The following is an 18547-nucleotide window of genomic DNA, read 5'->3' on the forward strand; positions in this document are numbered from 1 at the left end:
ATCATCGTCTCTATTTCATAAATGAGGAAAACTCAGGCTTGTTCTTATGTTAACAAATTTATTTTCACATGGACAGTGAGGAAGAGTCACAGAGAGCAATTTGTTTAAGAAGTTTTTATTTTTATTTATTTATTTATTTTTTGTGGTCTGCAAAGTCGATTTGAGACAGCAAAGTGATGAGGGCAGGGCTCAGGGACTGCATTCGGAGAGGCTGAGCTTCCAGGAGTAGGAAGGCATAGTCCTACTATGTGCTGCTCTCATCAGACCTCCTTGGGAGTACTGTGTTCAGTTTTGGACATCCCAGATTAAGGACATGAATAAACTGGAAAGAGTCCAGAGAAGGGAGATGACAAGGGGGTCATTAGTCCTAGGTTGCTTCCTTAGGGCCAATCTGTTCATAAATGTCCATCGTTGTAAAAGTGAGTTTCTGGGGGATGGAAAGGCATACAATTAAGACTGTGTTGAAGAGCTGAGAGAGGAGAGATGAAAGAGACCTAGTCAACTATCTAATCCAAGGTTCCTAATTTGAAGCCCCCAACCCTCCAGAGATAGATCGCAGGCAGTCCATGAACTTGCAAGGGGGAAAACACAACTTTGTAATCTGAAATTCATGATTTTCCTCAATGATTTAAACATATAACTCAGATAAAGGGTCCAAAGTCTTCTCCAGTCTCACTGCCCAAATGGTCTGTGGGTCAAGTAAAGCTAAGGACCTCTGTTCCCTAGTCCAACCCTTACATAAAAAGGACCCTCCAACTCCCTGTCTGGAGGAGAGGAAGTATTTCATTCTTTGGTGTCTAAAAGTCTGAGTCTGCCAATGATTTAGCTTTCTCCCATTTTTTTTCATACTTATTATCATTCTAGTTCCTAACCATTCATTTTTTTAAATTTAATTTTTTAAAAAGTTAATTAAATCTTTTTATAGAATAAAAATCTATTTTCTTCCCTTCCTACCTTCTTCCTTTAATCAGGGAGGAAAAATCACTCTGGTAACAAATATCCTTAATCAAGCCTAATTAATTCCTGAATTCACTCTAGTCCTTGTTTGTTTCTTCTATACTTAAGTCTCCAATTTAATCTAGACATTTGCTAAGAGTGTCCTCCTTCAGACTCAGTTTCATCCAGTAATTAGCCAGATTAGGGTAATTTCTGATTCTTTTCTTTTTTCCCTTCCCTCTTCTTCCCTATTAGTTTCCTATTATTGATGAGCTCCCAGACTCTGTTTGATATCTGGCTCCTCTCCTGGCTTCCTTAGCATCTGTATGGGATCCTGTAGGCTCTCCCAGCAGGTTTTCCACCCCTCTCCCATCCCCACCACTCTTGAGCACATGATCTTGGCCCTCCTCTGCTCAAAGATTTTCAACAGCTCTAAGCTTCCTGCTGAGTGGACATTCTTTTACTTGACATTCAAAGTTCTCTACAATCTGATTCCCACTGGCCTTCCAGACTTGTCTCTTAGGACATTTCTCTAGTCAGTTAATGGATAAGCACTTCTAAAATACTCTGCTAAGCCCTGGTGACACAAAAAAGCCTTGTAGCTGACCCTCCAGCCCAAATGTTAGATCACTTTTTCTGAGCATGTTCTATACTCTTCTCCCTTCCATGCTTTTGTTCAGAGAATCCACACCCTCATGTCTGGAAAGTCCACCTTTCTCTTCTTTACCTTTGAATTCCTTAAGGAGTCACTCAAATGGCATTCTGTCTAGGGAGTCTTCCCTGCTTCCCCTGTTGGCAATGATCTAGCTCTAGATTCACCTATTACCTTGTCTGTAGTTCTCCAAGGAAACCATATAATATTCTTTTTTGCAATTTCCCCTGTGAATCTTATTCTCCATCTAGATAATAAGTTCCCTGAAGGAAGAGACTTGGTTTTATTTAAACTCTTCATCTTCCCTAGTTCTGAGCTGAACACACATGAATTCAAAGCAAACGGAGGAGCAATTACTAAGTGCCTACTAGGTGCTACTTGTGACTCCAAAGCTCATCCCAAGCATCACCATAAAGCCTTTCTGAGCCTCCTGACTGCTTGTGCCTTGTCTCTCCATATATACCAATAAGTATAGCTCTTGTGTTCCTTGAGACAAGTAAACCCCTAGAGGTCAGGGGCAGATTCCCTTTTGTTTTTGTATTACCAGGGCCTGGACTATGGGGAAAACCAACACTGGTGGCTGATTGGTTTGAATGGAAGGTGACAACAAAGTGCCTGAAACATAGTAGGTGCCTTAATTTTTTTTTTTTAAATAAAGCATCTACTATGTGTCAGGTGCTATCCTAAGTACTGAAAGACTAGAGAATTGGACTTTCCATTATCATGTTGTCCCAAGTATGACATCCCTTTGCTCAAGGCTGAGAAAGAAACTGACCTATTTGTACTGTTCCTGGAGAATATGTCAATGGGACAGTTGTAGAATGACTCTGAGATAACGTTTTCCTGGTTCTCAGAATCGTAATTGGAAGGGAGGCTCAGTGGCACCTTAATCCAATCCATATACCTAAGAAATCCCCCTTATCTTAGAAACGAATGGGTAGGAACTAGAATGATAATAAGTATGAAGAATAAATTACTACCCTGTCCCAGACTGGAGGAAATCAGATTGATTCCTTATGGGCCATTGGGTACCAATGGAGCAGGCCATAAAAATCTGACCCAGGAGAGGGCAGCATAGAGCTAAACTCATCCTCTGTCCTGGGCTTGCCTTTGGCAGGAGGGAGAGTAGATGTTTAGGGCAGTCTGGGAGCCAGACATCCCTGGACGTCAAAGGTCAGATGGCAGCAGGGTCAGGGGTCTGCTAACATTAAAGACTACAATCTTGGAGAAAGGCAGGATCCCTAAATTCTAGTGCTGCCTCAATTCTCGACTTCCTGTGAGATTTAGACCAGTATGTTCATTCTAGGCTTAGTTTTCCTATGTGTAGAATGAGCATTTTTACTAAATGAGCTCTAAAGGTGTTCCTAGCTCTGACATTCCTTATTCTAAGGGCCTTCCTCCCTACGTCCCCTGTTCTAAGACCCTTCCTAGTTCCACCATTCCCTGTTTTAAGTCCCTTTCAACCTGAAATTTCCTGTTCTAAGATCCTTCTCAGCCCCGACCTTCCCGGTTCTAAAGGTCCTCCCAGCTCTCACATTCCCTGTTCTAAGGTTCCCCCTCCTTTCTGCTGCCCTCCCTGCCTTGCTCCTCATCCCAAGATCTGACTGACATTCCTTGCTCTGTGTACTAAACCCAGACATTCGGTAATTTGACCGTGAGTTATTAACGCTGCAGACCTGGTAGGGATCCTCGATCAGATTTGGAAAGGTGTAATAGGGGTCCACATCCTGGGTAGGGATCACCATCTGTCAATGAGGTTTTGTAGAGAGGTTAATGGAGGGATCCACTTATCTGAATGGCCAGCTAGGGTCCCAACATCCTAGAACTTGAGGGTTTTCTGGTGTCCTCTCTCTCCAACCTGGCTAGCTGACTCCAGGTTTGAGGTCTAGTGTTCTGTCCCTCTAGGGGACGGCAGGGAACCTAGACCATGCCCTGGCTTCCCTCCACTTCCTCTAGGAGCGTCTGGGTCCCGCATAGGGATTCTCATGGTCAGTGTGGGGATAATTCCTCCTGAGTTCCTCAATCTGTATGTTCACCTCTGTGTGAACCCACATAGTTAGAATTCTGCCCAGCCACTTTTTTCTTTAATGAAATAGGAAGAGTCGAGTCCTCCCAGGCACTGAATATCTGCTCAGAAAACCCATGTCCCCTCTCTTTAATGCCCATTGGCAGGAAAGGGCCCTGGCCAATCACCTAGCTGCAGGGAAGCAGTATTCACCCTGGGGATGGAGTCTCCAGTCATGAGCTTAATTTCCCCTGGACAAAGGCACTTTACTGCTTTGAACCTCAGTCTCCCCATCTCTACAGGACACCCTCTTATCTTTTTTATTAGAGCTTTTTATTGACAAAACATATGCATGGGGAATTTTTCAACACTGATCCTTGCAAAACTTTTGTTCTACCTTTTCCTCTCCTTCTCTCCAGCCCCTCCCCTAGATGGCAGGCAGTCCCATACATGTTAAATATGTTAAATAAAATATATGTGCACATATTTATACAGTTGTTTTGTTATACAAGAAAAATTAGATTTAGAAAGAAGGTAAAAATAACCTGGGAAGAAAAACAAAAATGCGAGCCAACAATAACAGAAAGAGGGACACCCCCTTATCTTGCAGAAATGCTTTGAGGAGAGCGCTTTGTGGATGCCTATAAAAGTGGAGGACAGTCAACACCCTCCCTCTCAAAGGTGGGTGCTGATGTTTTAATTCATCAAAAGAGCTAGAGGAGACCTTGGAGGCCATTGAATGCAACCCTTTCATTTTACAGACGAGAAACTGAGCACACTTAAGGTCGCACAGAAAGTAAGAGACAGGCTCTCTAGCTTGAGGTCCAGTGTACTAAATTATTCTGAATCCCCAAATGAGGGAAATGAATTAGCATTTGTATAATGCCCCTTTGTGTGCCAAGTGCTGTGCTAGGTCCTTTATTATCCCATTTGATTTTTACAAAAACCTGGGAAAAGCAGGGTTGTTATTAGCTCCCACTTAACAGTTGGGGAAACTGAGGCAAACAGATTTTTAAGGATTTGCCCAAGGTCACACATCTGGTGTCTGATGTTAGATTTGAGGTCAGGTCTTCTGAGTTCACTGTCCATTACTCTGTATACACTAATTGCCTCAGAATCTTCATGCCCTTGTTCTTCCCTCTATTCAACCCCTCCTTAGCCAGACCAAGCTCTGGGAGGGAGGTAGTGCAAACATGATTAGCCCCCACAGGGGAGCTCTTACTTGTTCATAGGAGGCCTGATGTTGAAGCTGCTGACCATTTTCATACGTGGCAAAGTCACCTGAAAAAGTGAAAAACAGCGATGGGGACTCCAGGTCTTAGTGTCCTGCCTGAGACTTCCCAACGTGGGGAAATGAGGAGGGGGGAGAGCAGTGATCCAAGACTTTCTAGAGATGGACATGGTGAGAGGAAGCAAGAGACCCCTCCCCCTTTCCCAGCCCAGTCCTAAAAAAGGAAGTATTGGTGAGGATATGGAACCCTAGGATGGGGTCTCACAGTTTGGGAGAAAGGGGAGATTTCAGAATCTGCTCTCAGGATAGAAAGCAGAGGGATGGTGACCCAGCTGTTGGTTATACTCACAATATCTTACAGATGGCAGCTTCTTCTCTTTTTGACTTGGCCCTCCTCCTGCTTCCTGTGAGTACCTGGCCAGATGGGCAAGAGGGTTAGATGAAGGCTGGGGCTAAGATTGAGAAGTTCCCTGGGTTTTAGGGGGCGCAGGGCTGGGCATTCTGTCTGGCCAGGAGTCAGAGCGATTTACAAATAACCTCTCATTCCTCCCCCACCTTTCAGAGGAGGGCGCCACTTCTCCTCTTAAAGATGTCAAATGGTGGGCTCTTATAGGGTCAGGAAACAGACCCATCAGTTCATTAGTCTGGTGAACAGAAGACACTCCTTCTGGCACGGAAAATTGCCATCCTCCCTGCAACTTAGAAAGTTTTCTGGGTCACAGAGAGAGATGGAGGGTGACTAAAGGTGGCTAGAGTCACACAGTCAGTAAGGAAACAGGATTTGAAGCCATTGAAGGTTCTTTCCCACAGTCAAATGTGACTCTTTGAGGAGCTTATTTGCAAAGGAAAAGACTAATAATTTGCCCCCAACCCCTAGATGGCTTCTATCCAGGATGCAGGGTAGAGAGGATTCCCCCTCTGTACTCTGGACTAAATGAGATCCCCTCCAGCTTCTGATGTTTTTATGAGAATGAGTCTTGCCTGTCTAGACCTTAGCTACTGATTTGTCCATCCAGGAGATGTCCAGGAGAACTATGGGCTCTTATGGCTGGAAAACGTCTCATCCCAGCCCCTTGAAGCTGTCTCCACCTTGTCCCCCTCTTCTTCCCAGTCCCTTGAATTGGGGGGTCACAGAACCTCAAAGCTAGCAGGCATCTTATTCAAGGTATAACCAAACAGAAATTCTCTCTACATCCTGGTCCTCCTGCTCCTGGGCACCTCTGCAGGAAATCCATCCCATTGCTGGGCAGAGCCTATAATTAGAATTCTCTATCTGTTGGGGATCTACCTTCTCGAGCTCACCCCTTCCCTCATTGGTCCCGATCCTGACTTTTAGGGCCAATCAGAATACTTCCACGCCTTCCTCTGTGGAGAAAAATCCTCCCTTTCAGGCTAAATCCCCTTCAGGTGAGATAAAAAATGCTTGTTCTGACCCTGGGGGTCAACCTTAATACACACTCCTTCCCCACTGGGGACATAGTAGCTGTTTCTGGGGCTAAGGTGTTCTCAGGTGTCACTTCTCTCAGCTTAAGCATCCCTTGGGCTGGGGGTTCTTTCCCTTCCGCCCTCTCTCCTGGCAACCCTCTCATTTGGGCCCTGGAGCCTCTTGTCTGCCATGTAACCGATCCCTTCCAGTTTTATATTCTCTAAACGTTTCCTCACCATGCCCATCCATAAAGGAATAAAACCCTTCCCAGTGGGAAGCCTGGCTGTCCTGAGTGGCGGTGAGAGCGTTTTGGCCGGGGGAGGGTCTCCATGCTGGGATGTCATTACCGTTGTGCCTTTTTGCGTAGGAAATAGGCCACGACACAGAGCAGAGCCATCCCAACGAAGATTCCCACTAGGATGATAACGATGAGTAAGGAGAAAGACAAACCGGAGAGAAGGGTGACTAGAGGGAGAGAGAACAAGGGAGTCAGACTGCAATCTGTGACTGGAGAAACTTGAGTTCAAATCCTACCTCAAACACTTACTGGCTTTGGGACCTTCTCCAAGTCCCTTAGTCTCAGATTCAGTTTCCTCATCTGTCAAATGGGGCTAATATTAGTATCTTTGACATAGGGCTGTTACGACTATGAACCAATTCTTTGCAAGTCTTGCATAAATAACTATTGTTGTTGTTACATTGTTATTAGTATTATAATCTGTGTAACTATGTTTTCTCTACTTTTGCAAGCAACAGATACAGAGTGTCTTCATTAGAAAAGGCAACTCCAGGGGGGGATACTTGATAGCCAGCCAATCAAGTGTCAGATCTTATTTTCAAGGTTGATTCTTCCAAAGGTGACTCTATGTTCCAAGAAAGCTTATCTTCTGTCTCTTCCCAAACTCAACATGTCAGCTTCGATCTCTGTGTTTCCTCAGGTAATCTCCCAGGCCTGGAGCTCCCTCCCTCCTCATTGCTGCCTCTCAGAATTCCCAGCATCCTTCAAAGTTCAGCTCAGATACCATCTCTTCCCGGAGCTTCTTCTGATCCAGTCCATCACCACCTCTTCTAGCTGTCAGCTCTCTCCCTTCTGAAATGTCTCTGCATTTATTTAGCTCTGTGTAAGGGGCTGCCCCATTTCAGCACACTTCTCTAGGACTTTGGGACCCAGCCCGATGTACCCCCTCCTTCAATAAGTTGGGACCCAGCCCGATGTACCTCCTCCTTCATGACGTTGTGGAAATGCTTATCAGAGGACTGCCCATTAGCTAAATCATGGGAAGTGAGTGGGAGGAACTGATCACTTCTCTAGCCTCAGACTTTGAACCTCTGAATTTGTTGTTGGTTTTTGGGGGGAGGGACTGGAGAGAGTGGAGAAAAAAATAGAGGCACCCAGTATTTTTATCTTGAGAGGCAGCATTGTATAGTTGGAAAGGCCATGGATTGGGTTCAAATTCTTGCTGCCTTATGACCTTTGCCAAATCTCTTCTCTTTCTGTACCTCAGTTTCCTCATTTGTAAAATAAAGGGGTTAGGCCAGATGATCCTCAATGTTGCTCTGGATTGAGATCCCTCTCTCCCCTATGACCTTCTCCTGAAGGCAGAGAGAGCTTGTGGAACAATTTCTAACCTAAGACTCCTCCCCGAGCCCACCATTCTGGGACGTTGCCTGTGAGGGATGCCAGCTGAGGCAGTGAGGGGATTTTCAGTGGCTCCTCACCTAGGAGGACTCACCAGATGGCTTCATGAGGGTCTCGATGTAAACAACGCTAGAGAGCCCCTGCTTCAGCAAGCTGTTCCACGCTGTGCAGGTGTAGTGCCCTGGCACCAGGGAGCTCCCCTGGAGAGTGAGTTTATCCTTGTTTCTCAGCAGCACGGAGTTGTTGAACAGCCAGTCATATTGGGCAGGTGGGTAAGAGTTGGCCTTGCAGCTTAAGGTCAGGGTGGAGTTGGCACTGACCTGGATGGAGTGGACCTCGTCAGATCCCGGGTCCTGGGTGATCTTCACTTGCTCTGGCCCATCTGTGAAAACAAAAAGGAAGGACTGGATCCTACTCAATGAGCATCCCTTGAGGGCCCATTGTGGGGGAGGCCCTAGAAGAGGGCTGGGGCAGAGGTGGAAAAACCCAAACCATCTCTTCTATGGGACAAGTCTCCAAATAAGTCAAGACAGAGTGATATTGTGAGGAGGCTGAAGAAAGACCTCCAGTCAGTGCTTGAAGGGATGAGGGGCTGTGGGGAAAGGAAGACAAAGCAGGAGGGCATTCTCAGCCTGGAGGACGGTCTGAGCAAAGACATGGAGGTGAGTGATGGAAGGCGGAGTTGAGACTAGTTTGGCTGAAGGATTGAGTGAAGAAGAAGAATATGAAAGTCAGGGAGAGTCTGATGGTGTAAGGATGGGTAAGCCTTTCACAGACTAAGGGATTTTTAATTTATCCTCCAGGGAATAGGGATGAAGTGAAGCTTCTTGAGTAGGGGAATGCGGTGGGCAGATTTGCACTTTAGGAATATTAATTTGGCGGCTTGTTGGATTATAGATTATAGATACTAATCATGACTAGCATTTATATAGTACTTATTGTGTGTCAGAAACTGTGCTAAGGCCTTAACAATGACCCTCTCCTTTGATCCTTACAACAACCTTGCAATGTAAGTGTGATTCCCATTTTAGACACGGTGAAACTGAGGCAGGCAGAGGCTAACTGGCTTGCCCAGAGTCACACAGCTAGTTTCTGAGATCAGATTTGAACTCAGGTCTTTTTAACTTCAGACACTGCATGAACTATGGAGACAAACCTGGAAGCTTGGACACTAATTAGAAAGCTATTCTGATAGTCCAGGTGAGAATTGATTAGCTGGGACTGGAGACCCCATTAGAGAGGGGAAATCAGGGGAGGAACTTACAGTTGACAGTCAGAGTAATGTGGTCGCTGCTCTGGGCGCTGATCTGGTTCCAGACTTCACACTGGTATAAGCCAGAATCCTTCCTCCTGGTCTGCCGCAGAGTCAGAGTCTTATTATTCATGGACAGAGACAGCCTCTTGCTCAGTGGAAGCGGCTGGTTGTTTAAGTACCACAGGATGGTGATGTCCACATCCTTGGTAAAGCACTCAAAGACCACTGAGTCTCTGGCTTCCGTGACACTGGTGGTGTTGGCTGTGATCACGGGTTTGGACACCATCTCTGGACAGACACAGGGAGAGAAGCACAGTCAGGGCCGCCATGTACGCATCGTGGGAGGGACCTCGCCCGCTGGAAATCACTAGCCCAGGTCCTGATGCCGTGGGGCTTCACAAGACGCATCGCTCACCCCGACCCTAAATGTGTCCATCTGGAAAATGGAAGGTTTGGAATAGATGGCTTCTTAGGCTGCTTCTAGCAGGAAAATCTCTGACAGGAAGAACCTGCAGTGGGGTTGGCCAATCCCGAGAGCCTTGTCATTGGAGATTTTCTCTGTAATTGTGAGAAGGTCATTGTGCCTTTGGTCCAGGACAGGAGGGTATTATAATAGCACTGATAGAACCATTGTACCCAATGCCTGATTCTTACAACTAGCCTGGTAGGTATTAAAGAGAGGGAACGGGCACCGATCCATCCATCATCAAACATTTATTATGCACCTACATGTGTCAGATACTGGGAAGAGTGTAGAGGGCGGAACTTTGGAGAAGTATACCTGAAACAAGGTGTTAACTCACTGGAATTGAGATAACGATTCTCTAGTTTACATGTAAGTACTTAGTATAGTTCTATAAGGGATGATGTACTTATAATAGAGTATATAAGAGCTAAGAGATCTGGGAGGGAGACAGACTCGGAGACAGACAGAAAAGACAGAGGACTGGAGGCTGGAAGACAGATTGGAAGATAAAGACCCTCGTGGTGGCTGGCCTGCCTCCTTCACTTCTCCACTGAGACTAAGGCCCGTCTGAAGGCCTCCAGAAAACTAGCCTGGCCCCAGCCGAAGGAGACAGACTGTGAAGGAGACAATAAAGACTTTGGACTTTGTTCCTGACTATTCTTGTGGTGATTACTCTGCTGAAACCAAGGCCCATTTGAGGACCTCCAGAGAGCTACCAGAACGTTACAGAAGAGAAAAAAAAAGGAGAAAAGAAATCATCTCTAATTTCAAGGTGCTATTCTCTCTCTCTCTCTCTCTCTCTCTCTCTCTCTCTCTCTCTCTCTCTCTCTGTCTCCCTCTGTCTCTGTCTCTCTCTGTCTCTGTCTCTCTGTCTCTGTCTCTCTCTTTCTCTGTCTCTCTCTCTTTGTTTCTCTCTCTGTCTCTCTGTCTCTGTCTCTCTCTGTCTCTCTGTCTCTCTCTCCCTTCCTCCCCCTCTGTTATTTGTCTCTCTCTGTCCTCCCATCTATGTGTAGCTCATAGCAATACAGCATGTTTATTTGTGTGTATATTATGCATATATTTATTGAATAACTACAAAACAAACTCAACATAGTTAAATAAAAGAGGGGGAGGGAGGGAATGGGGATTGTGAAAGGGACAGGGTGGAAAGGTTCCAGAATTTGCAGCCCGGAAGATGTGGGTTTGCTCTTGCCTCTGATGCCTGCTAAGTTCTAGACTCCAGGCAGATCACTCACTTTTTGGGGATCCTAACAGCACCTCCCTGCCCTCCCTGCATGTATATATTAATTGAATTTAATTGAGTTTCATGGAGTCACAGACTTAGAGTTGGAAGGATCTTTGAGGTCACTGAGTCTACTTCTACTCTTTTCCTTCCTCCCAACCCCAAATTTTACAGATGAGGAGACCGAGTCCCACAGAAACTAAGCCAGTTAGTCAGGGTCACACAGTTGATTTGTGCTCGAGGTAGGTTTCAGCCCCAGATTTTTTTTCCTTGTCTGGGGGCCAGTTCTTTATATCCCCCCTCCTTCAAATAGGTGGAGGCTTGGACTCAGAAAATGGAAGCCAGACATCATGTGGAAGCTGAGGTCCTAATTCCCACTCATTCAATGAATTACCTCCCCTCCCCCCAGTATGTGACTGCATGCATTTGTGGCCTGGCCTGCTCTGTACCCCCACCATGGTGAGCTCCCCAGAGAAGGGGGATTTGGCTTTCTCATTTGCCGCCCCCCCAATGGGGCTAGGACCCTCAGACCCAATCAGCTCTAACTCCGTACTCAGACACAGACTCACGGAGCTGGGGAGGCCTCGGATGCCATCTGGTGCCATCCCCTCAGTTTACAAATCCGGTGGATTTGTTCTTCTCCACAAACCAAGCTGCCTTTTCTATAATCTGAAAACCCCAGAGCCAGATCGGGGAGGCTGGGGCAAGGGGCTGGGTGGGGACCGAGCAGGGTTCTGCGGGGGCTGAGGGACACGGGATGTTGATGGTAAGAGGTGTGGGAACAGCAGAGGAAGTGGCCTCGGGACACCCACATCCTTGTATGGCAGCTTCCTCTTTTCTCCCAGGGGGCAGAGATGGAATGTCCTTCGGTCCCCCCGTGAGGAAATAGAACAGACAAGAACCCAGGATCCCGAGCTCCATCTTCCCCAGGCAGGGCTGCCATCTGGGGCTCGTTCAGAGATGCCAACAAGAGAAGGCTCAGGGGAAGGGGAGAGGATTCAGGCCTCGGCCTGGAGAGCCTGTGCCCCTGCCCCTGCCCGCCCCCAACCTCCACAAGACACAGCAGAGACAAAGAAAGCTGTCTTGGCTGGAAGTCAGGGGGCTGGGCTGGGGCTGAGGGGTGAATCTAGTGTTGCTTCTGCCTTGATTGGCCAGATCCTTTCCCTGTAAATTTTCTCATTTGTATAATGGGATGGGGGAATGAAACATCCCTGAAGTTTCCTTTTAGTTCTGATATGACATGCCCTATAGTGAAAAGTTTCTTCTACTTCTGACATCCCCTGTTCTAAGGCCCCTCCCAGCCCTAACATTTCCTGTTCTAAGGCCCCTCCCAGCCCTGACATCCCCTGTTCTAGGCCCCCTCCCAGCTCTGACACATCCCCTGTTCTAAGGCCCCTCCCAGCCTTGACATTCCCTATTCTAAAGCTCAATCTAGCTCTGATGTTCTAGGTTTCTATGACAGTAACATACTGCCCACAGTCACCAGCAAGTTGTCAGGGACAAACAAGGTGCTCATGTTACAAGAGGACAGGGGGGAAGTATCTGGGGAAGTGACTCAAGAGAGTTCACGTCCCTGGGAGGAAGTGAGCGAAAGGAGGAAGGTATCCTGCTGTGTTCTCACCGCTGTTCCCCGGGGTCCCTTTGGGCCAGGCTGGGAACACGTGTCTGAGGATTGAGATAGTGGTCGGTGTGGTCTCCCTGTGTGAGAATCCCATACCTTCCTCCTCCTCTCGACTACAAATGCTCTTCAGGAGGTTCCTGCTCCTCTTCCCCCCTAATTTAGCCCCCTTCTTTCCTCAGGATGCAGAGCTCCATGTAGAAGTTGGAGGCGGAGTTATGAGGACCTGGACTGGAAGTCTCTCTCTGACCCCCAATGTAAGAGACTGTTTGATGTAATAATTAGAATGTAGCATTTGGGGTCCAGAGCCCTGGCTTCTAATCCAGGAAGAAATATTTACCAGGTATGTGAGGGTAGCTGGATGGCACCAAAATGCCTCAACAAATGCCAGGCCTGACATCAGGAAGACTCATTTTACTAACCATGTAACCCTGCCAAAAGTCATTTCCCTCTGTTTGCCTCAGTTTCCTCATCTGTAAAATGAGCCGGAGAAGGAAATGGCAAGTCACTCAGTGTCTTTGCCAAGAAAATCCCAAATGGGGACATGACTGTTAAGCCATCTCACTTTTTTGTTTATCTTCTCAGATTCTTGCCCAGTACTTGGCACATAGTAGGTGCTTAGTTAGTTCTTTTGAACAAACAAATCTCTGTACCTCCTCAGTACCATGGAAACTTTCTGGGATGCGGGATTATTATTATAATTTGTATTCTCAGGATTTAATAAAGCATTTTTTTTGTACTTTGTAGGTGCTTAGTAACTGCTTATCCTATTGCTTTGCCACATCGGGGCAAGTCTTCCTTTGGCATATGGGTCGTACCAGATTTCTGCTTAGGTTCTTCCGGTTCTCAGCTTCTGTTCTACCTTTACATCATATAGAGAATCTGACCCATGCTTTCTGCTTAACTGATCACTTTTTTGGTTCAGAAATTTGTCAGTCGTCACTAGTGGGACCTTGTTTGTCCCTGACAACATGCTGGTGGCTGTGGGTAGTATGTTACTGTCATAGAAACCTAGAACATCAGAGCTAGATTGAGCTTTAGAACAGTAAATGTCAGGGCTAGGAGGGGGCTTAGAACAGGGAATGTCAGGGTTGGAAGGGGCCTTAGAACAGGGGGTGTCAGGGCTGGGAGAGGCCTTAGAACAGGGAAAGCCTTCTACTTTGTCTCTTCCCCTTTTAAGGCATCTTTCACACAGCCGTCAAAATAATTTTCCTGATCATGACCATGCCAGTTTCTCACTCTAACAACTCCAGTGGCTCCCTATTATCCCTAGGGAAAAATCTGGCTTTTTGAGCTCTTTATAACCTGATCCTAATGTACTTTGCAAATGTCAGCATGCTCAATGTATGTCATGGAGTATGAGAGCTACAGGGATCCCAGCAGCCATCTGGCACAACCCATGTGCCAAAGGAAGCCCGATTTAGCTGAGAACTAGGTGAGGTGAGGGAGAATGAGGAATTGAGGATGATAGGACACTGATACATCTGGATGGCTAGGAGGATGGTGCCCTGGACAGAAAGCAAAAATGACATTATTTGGCCCTCTATGGGTCAACAGAACTGGCTTCATGCTGTTCCTCATAGACAACTTAACTAACTGTCCTAGGAAGCAGAATGCTGGAATTGGAGTCAAGATTAAAATTAAAGATCTGGGAAACTCACTAAGGCTGTGCCTGCCTCAGTTTCCTCATCTGTATTATGGGGCAATTAATGGTGCCTATGTTCCAGAATGATGAGGAATTAGGTGGCTCAATGGAATTGACTGGAATCAGGAAGAATCATCTTCCTGAATTCAAATCTGGCTTTGGACAATTGCTAGATGTGTGACCCTGGGCAAGTCACTTAATACTGTTTGGCTCAATTTCCTCATATGTAAAATGAGCTGGAGAAGGAAATGGCAAACTGTTATAGAATCTGGGCTAAGAAGATTCAAATGGACTCACAGGGAATCAGACATGATTGAAAAATGACTCAACAATAACCCTCCACAAACGCCACAAGGATCAAACAAGATAGTATTTGTAAAGTGCTTTACAAATCTTAAAACACATACAAATGCGTATTATTCTTAGTTTCATTTCGCTCCCTTTGCACTGATTGTCCTCCATGACTTGGGATACATTCTTGCCTCTCTTTGCTATTTAGAATTTCTGGTTTCCTTGAAGATCCACCTCATGTGCCTTCTCCTACATGCAGCCTTCCTTGATTTCAGCTACGAGTGCTTCTCCCTTCCCAATTATCTGGTACTTATTGTGTATATTTTCTCTATATGGCACAGATACATATATGTATATTATGTATATGCACATATATATACAAAATGAAACCACCTTTGTCTTTGAGGCTACATTGTATTAAAGGAGATAGTATGAGCAGGTGCGTGTGCATGTGCATGTGTGTATGTGTATGCATGTATATGTGCATGCATGTGAATGTGTGTATGTATGGTGTGCATGCATGTACACGTGCATATATGTATGTATATGTATGTGCATGCATGTGCATGTCTGCATGTGCATATATGGTGTGTATGTATGAACACGTGTATGTGTGCATGCATATGTGTGTGCATGTGCATGTGTGTATGTATGTACACGTGTATGTGTGCATGTGTATGTATATATGTATGTATGTGCATGTGTGTATGTGTATGCATGTGTATGTGTTTCCTATTATCAATCAAATCTCTATTCCTAGCCCTCACGCTTGTTTACATGGGTATATGTGCATCCCCCCAGGAGAGGGATAGCTTCATGAGACCAAGGATTGTTTCATTATTTTCTTCATTTAGCACATCGCTTGGCACACAGTAACCGGTGCTTAATAATTGTTTGTTTGGTTAATGGAAGAATATGTGGATTCAAATCCTATGTTGGACACTACTAGCTGTGTGATCCTGAGCATGTAACTTAACATTTCTCAAACTCAATTTCCTTATCTGTAAAATGGAGCTAAAAGAACCTTCGGTCCATACTTTACTGGATTGTCGTGAGGAGAAAAAGGAAATGGCATCTATGATATTGTCGGACAGAAGGAAATTCTGATGAAGAAAGCATGGGATCCAGGAGAAGAGCCAAGTTTCCCTCTGAATTCTGGGGACAGAGAGAAGGCCGACTTAGCCCACAATGGCAGGGAGCATATCGGCATTGATGGCAATTAGGCCCCCTTTGCCAATCTGAACTTGCTAGATACATCAGCTCTGTTTAGGATTTAATCCAACTCCTTAATTCTTAGAGATGAAAAAATTGTGACCGAGAGAGGTTCGGTGGTTTGCTCCGGAGGGCAGTGAGTGGTAGGGTTTCAAATTCAAGAACCGCTGGTTCCACAATCGACTATGTTTGTTTTATATCCTCCTCCCCCAGTATTATCATGTGGGCAGAAGCAAGATGGGCATCCTTCCCACGAAGAGTCAGGGCCCATGGGTTTTGGAAAGAAAATCCATTAGAGTCAAAGCTCCTGGAGGCCTGGATGATACTTTACCTTTCTTTGTGACCCCAGCTCTTAGTACATAGTATAAAAGTATATATATTAAATAGGTTTATATTTAATAAATTATATATTAAATATAATATATAAATATATGAAAAATGCTAACTGATTGACAAACTGAACTTAAGTTTTCCTCCCTGGTGTGAAGGAAAGCCCAATACTCACTGTAGACTTGGATCTGCTTGGACGCGGTCGCTATCAAGAGATTTGACCGGAGCTCTTGGAAAGTGTAGTTCCTTGTATCTGTCACCTTGACCTTTCTGATCAGCAGAGAAGCATTTGGATAAATTTCCTCCCGCTTAGTGTAGCCAGGCCCAGTTTTTTTAGATTTAGAGGAAACGTTGTAGGATAGAATGAGATTTTGTTGTTTAAGGCCTTCGAACCAGGAGAAGAGTTGACTTTTATTCCGAATTCCGTGGACAGAGAGAAGAACATCTTGTCCCACGGTGGCGATGGGTGTGCTGGAGTAGATGGTGAGGCGAGTGTCACCTAGCTGGCTCCAAATGGTGAGAAATGAGGCTGGGAAGGAGACACAATGAGAGTAAATATAAAAAAGGGAAAAGGGAAAGGAAGGAAAGAGAAGAGGGGGAAAGAGAAGGGAAGAAATGGGAAAAGGAGAGGAGAGGTTGAGGCAGGGGGAGAGAAAAGAGAGGAGAGAGGAGGAGATGGTTAGCAAGCACAGCAATGCTTTTGGGATCATGGGATCATGGAAATAGAGCTGTAAGGGTCTTAGAGCCATTCTCTATTTGTTTGACAAATGAGGAAACTGAGGTACAGTGAGGGGAAGAGATTTGCTCAGGGACATGTGTCAGAACTGGGATTGAAACAACTCCGATTCCATTACTCTAAGAGGAGGAAAGAAAAGTTCTTAGTCTTAATTCTTAGGAATCAAACTGGTATCTTCCCTCAGGGAGGAACTTTGGTTTAGCGGAGAGAGAGAGAGTTTATAGCCTTAGAATAGGGAATATCAGAGGTAGGAAGGGCTTTAGAATAGGTGATGTTCTCCCAGCTTTGACAGTTTTTGCTCTGAGGTCCCTCCCAGCTCTGACATCCTGGTCTGAGGTTCCTCCCACTCTGACATCACCTGTTCTAAAGCCCTTCCTATCTCTGACATTCCCTATTCTAAGGCCCCTCCCAGCTCTGCATCTCCTGTTCTCAGGCCCCTCCCAGCTCTGCTATTCCTTGTTCTAAGGCCCCTCCCAGCTTTTTCATTCCCTATTGAAAGGTCCTTCCCAGCTCTGACTTGTTTGAGGACTTTGGTTGAGTCACTTCCTCTCACTGCCTCAGTTTTCTCTCCTGTAAAGTGGAGAAGCCTCCCTATCTCCAAGCACCATCTCAGGAACATTCTTCATAAACAAAGCACAAAGGCGAGCTATTCCTAGACCTAGGTGTTTAATCCCTAACATCTTACAAATCAAGAAACTGAGACCAAAAATGTCCGAGTGCCTTGGCATGGGCCGCAGACCAAGTAAATTTCAGCACTCAGATCGGAAGCCAGATATTCTTTGCAATAAATTAAGCTAGACACACAGAAGCCACTGAAGAACCCCAACCCTTGGCATCCTGTAGACCCAGACTTTCCCGGGCTTATTGGTACCACTTTCTTTGTTTGTGAGAGGAGAGGAGACTAGATTCTTTCCAAGTTTCCCCACGCTGCTGGCGTTCTATGGTTCTGTGACTCGGTGTGTAATTTTGATCTGGTCTCCTTCTTTCTTAGTTTCAGCTTCCTCATCTTTGAAGTGAAAGCTCCTCATGTCCCTTTCATTTTTCTACTTGCCAGATCAAATTGAAGACCTAAGGGACCTTCCTAATGAGTAACTGACATTTTGATAGTGGTTTAAAGATTGTAAAGGGCTTTCATGAATCACCTCATTTGTATCTCACAATAATGCAGGAGGTGCTGTTTTTACCTTCCCTTTTACACAAGAAACTAAGGTAAGAAGAGATTAAGTGACATGCCCACAACCATCCAGCTAGTAAGTGTCAGAGGTGGGATTTGAACCAAGATTTCCCTCGTACAAATCCAGTATTTTCTCCACTCTGCCCGACTGCATCCTTCAATATAGAGATAAGCTTGACTCCTATGGATGAGAACTGAGTCCTTATCATCTCTCCATCCCATGAATCTCTCGTATCTCTCTCTTGCTCGTCGGGTAGCCTTGACGGAGTTCAGCCCCAGAAAGCAGCCCTTACCATCTTTCTTGCCTGGTACCTCTTCTCCTTCTCTGCCTTGTTTGGAATTTGGGGTGGTCTAATTGAATAATCCTGCTGGATGGATATGTGAGTGTGTGCAGCTCTTTTCTCTTACCTGTGAGTAGGAGGGCCTTCCAGGATCCAGAAGGGTGGGAAAAAAGGTCCATCTCGTATTGATGCAGTTTCTCAAGTTTGTGCTTCTTATACTAGGCCTGACCATGACCCTCTCTGATGAGTTTGAGGTTTTTCTCTATTTATTCTTCCTAGGAAGACTTCTCCCTTCTATTTAATCACATGGGTCAGCTGAGGTTTCCTGTCTTCTTCCTCTCTTGCCCCTCCTCTCTGTTTATTTGGAAGTTCTGGTCCCTTCATGGTCTCCTCCGGGGACTACATGAATGTCCACATGGCTTGAGGGC

General features: G+C 45.7%; 1 protein-coding gene across 1 annotated transcript; it reads right to left on the reverse strand.

The window, feature by feature from the left end:
• Nucleotides 1-99: 99 nt before the first annotated feature.
• On the reverse strand, nt 100-18374 carry LOC100930612 (carcinoembryonic antigen-related cell adhesion molecule 6). Its single transcript, XM_012546942.3, has 9 exons — nt 18247-18374; nt 16104-16457; nt 9154-9432; nt 7984-8271; nt 6598-6715; nt 5174-5238; nt 4816-4874; nt 3265-3333; nt 100-427 (listed from the first exon to the last, which is right to left on the reverse strand). The coding sequence occupies exons 1-9, from the start codon at nt 18296-18298 to the stop codon at nt 368-370; spliced, it is 1344 nt and encodes a 447-aa protein (XP_012402396.1). The 5' UTR covers nt 18299-18374; the 3' UTR covers nt 100-367.
• Between the last annotated feature and the right edge of the window lie 173 nt (nt 18375-18547).

The sequence above is a fragment of the Sarcophilus harrisii genome, chromosome 3 (genome assembly GCF_902635505.1).
Source record: "Sarcophilus harrisii chromosome 3, mSarHar1.11, whole genome shotgun sequence".
NCBI classification, from domain to species: domain Eukaryota; kingdom Metazoa; phylum Chordata; class Mammalia; order Dasyuromorphia; family Dasyuridae; genus Sarcophilus; species Sarcophilus harrisii.

Excerpts from the sequence above, each read along its gene's own strand:
- LOC100930612 (XM_012546942.3), bottom strand. The coding sequence starts at position 18,298 with ATGGACCTTTTTTCCCACCCTTCTGGATCCTGGAAGGCCCTCCTACTC. Across the intron at positions 16,458-18,246 it reads GAAGGCCCTCCTACTCACAG|CCTCATTTCTCACCATTTGG; the intron begins GTAAGAGAAAAG and ends TCTCCTTCCCAG. Across the intron at positions 428-3,264 it reads TGATCGAGGATCCCTACCAG|AAACTCACTTTTACAACGAT; the intron begins GTCTGCAGCGTT and ends TCCATCCCCCAG.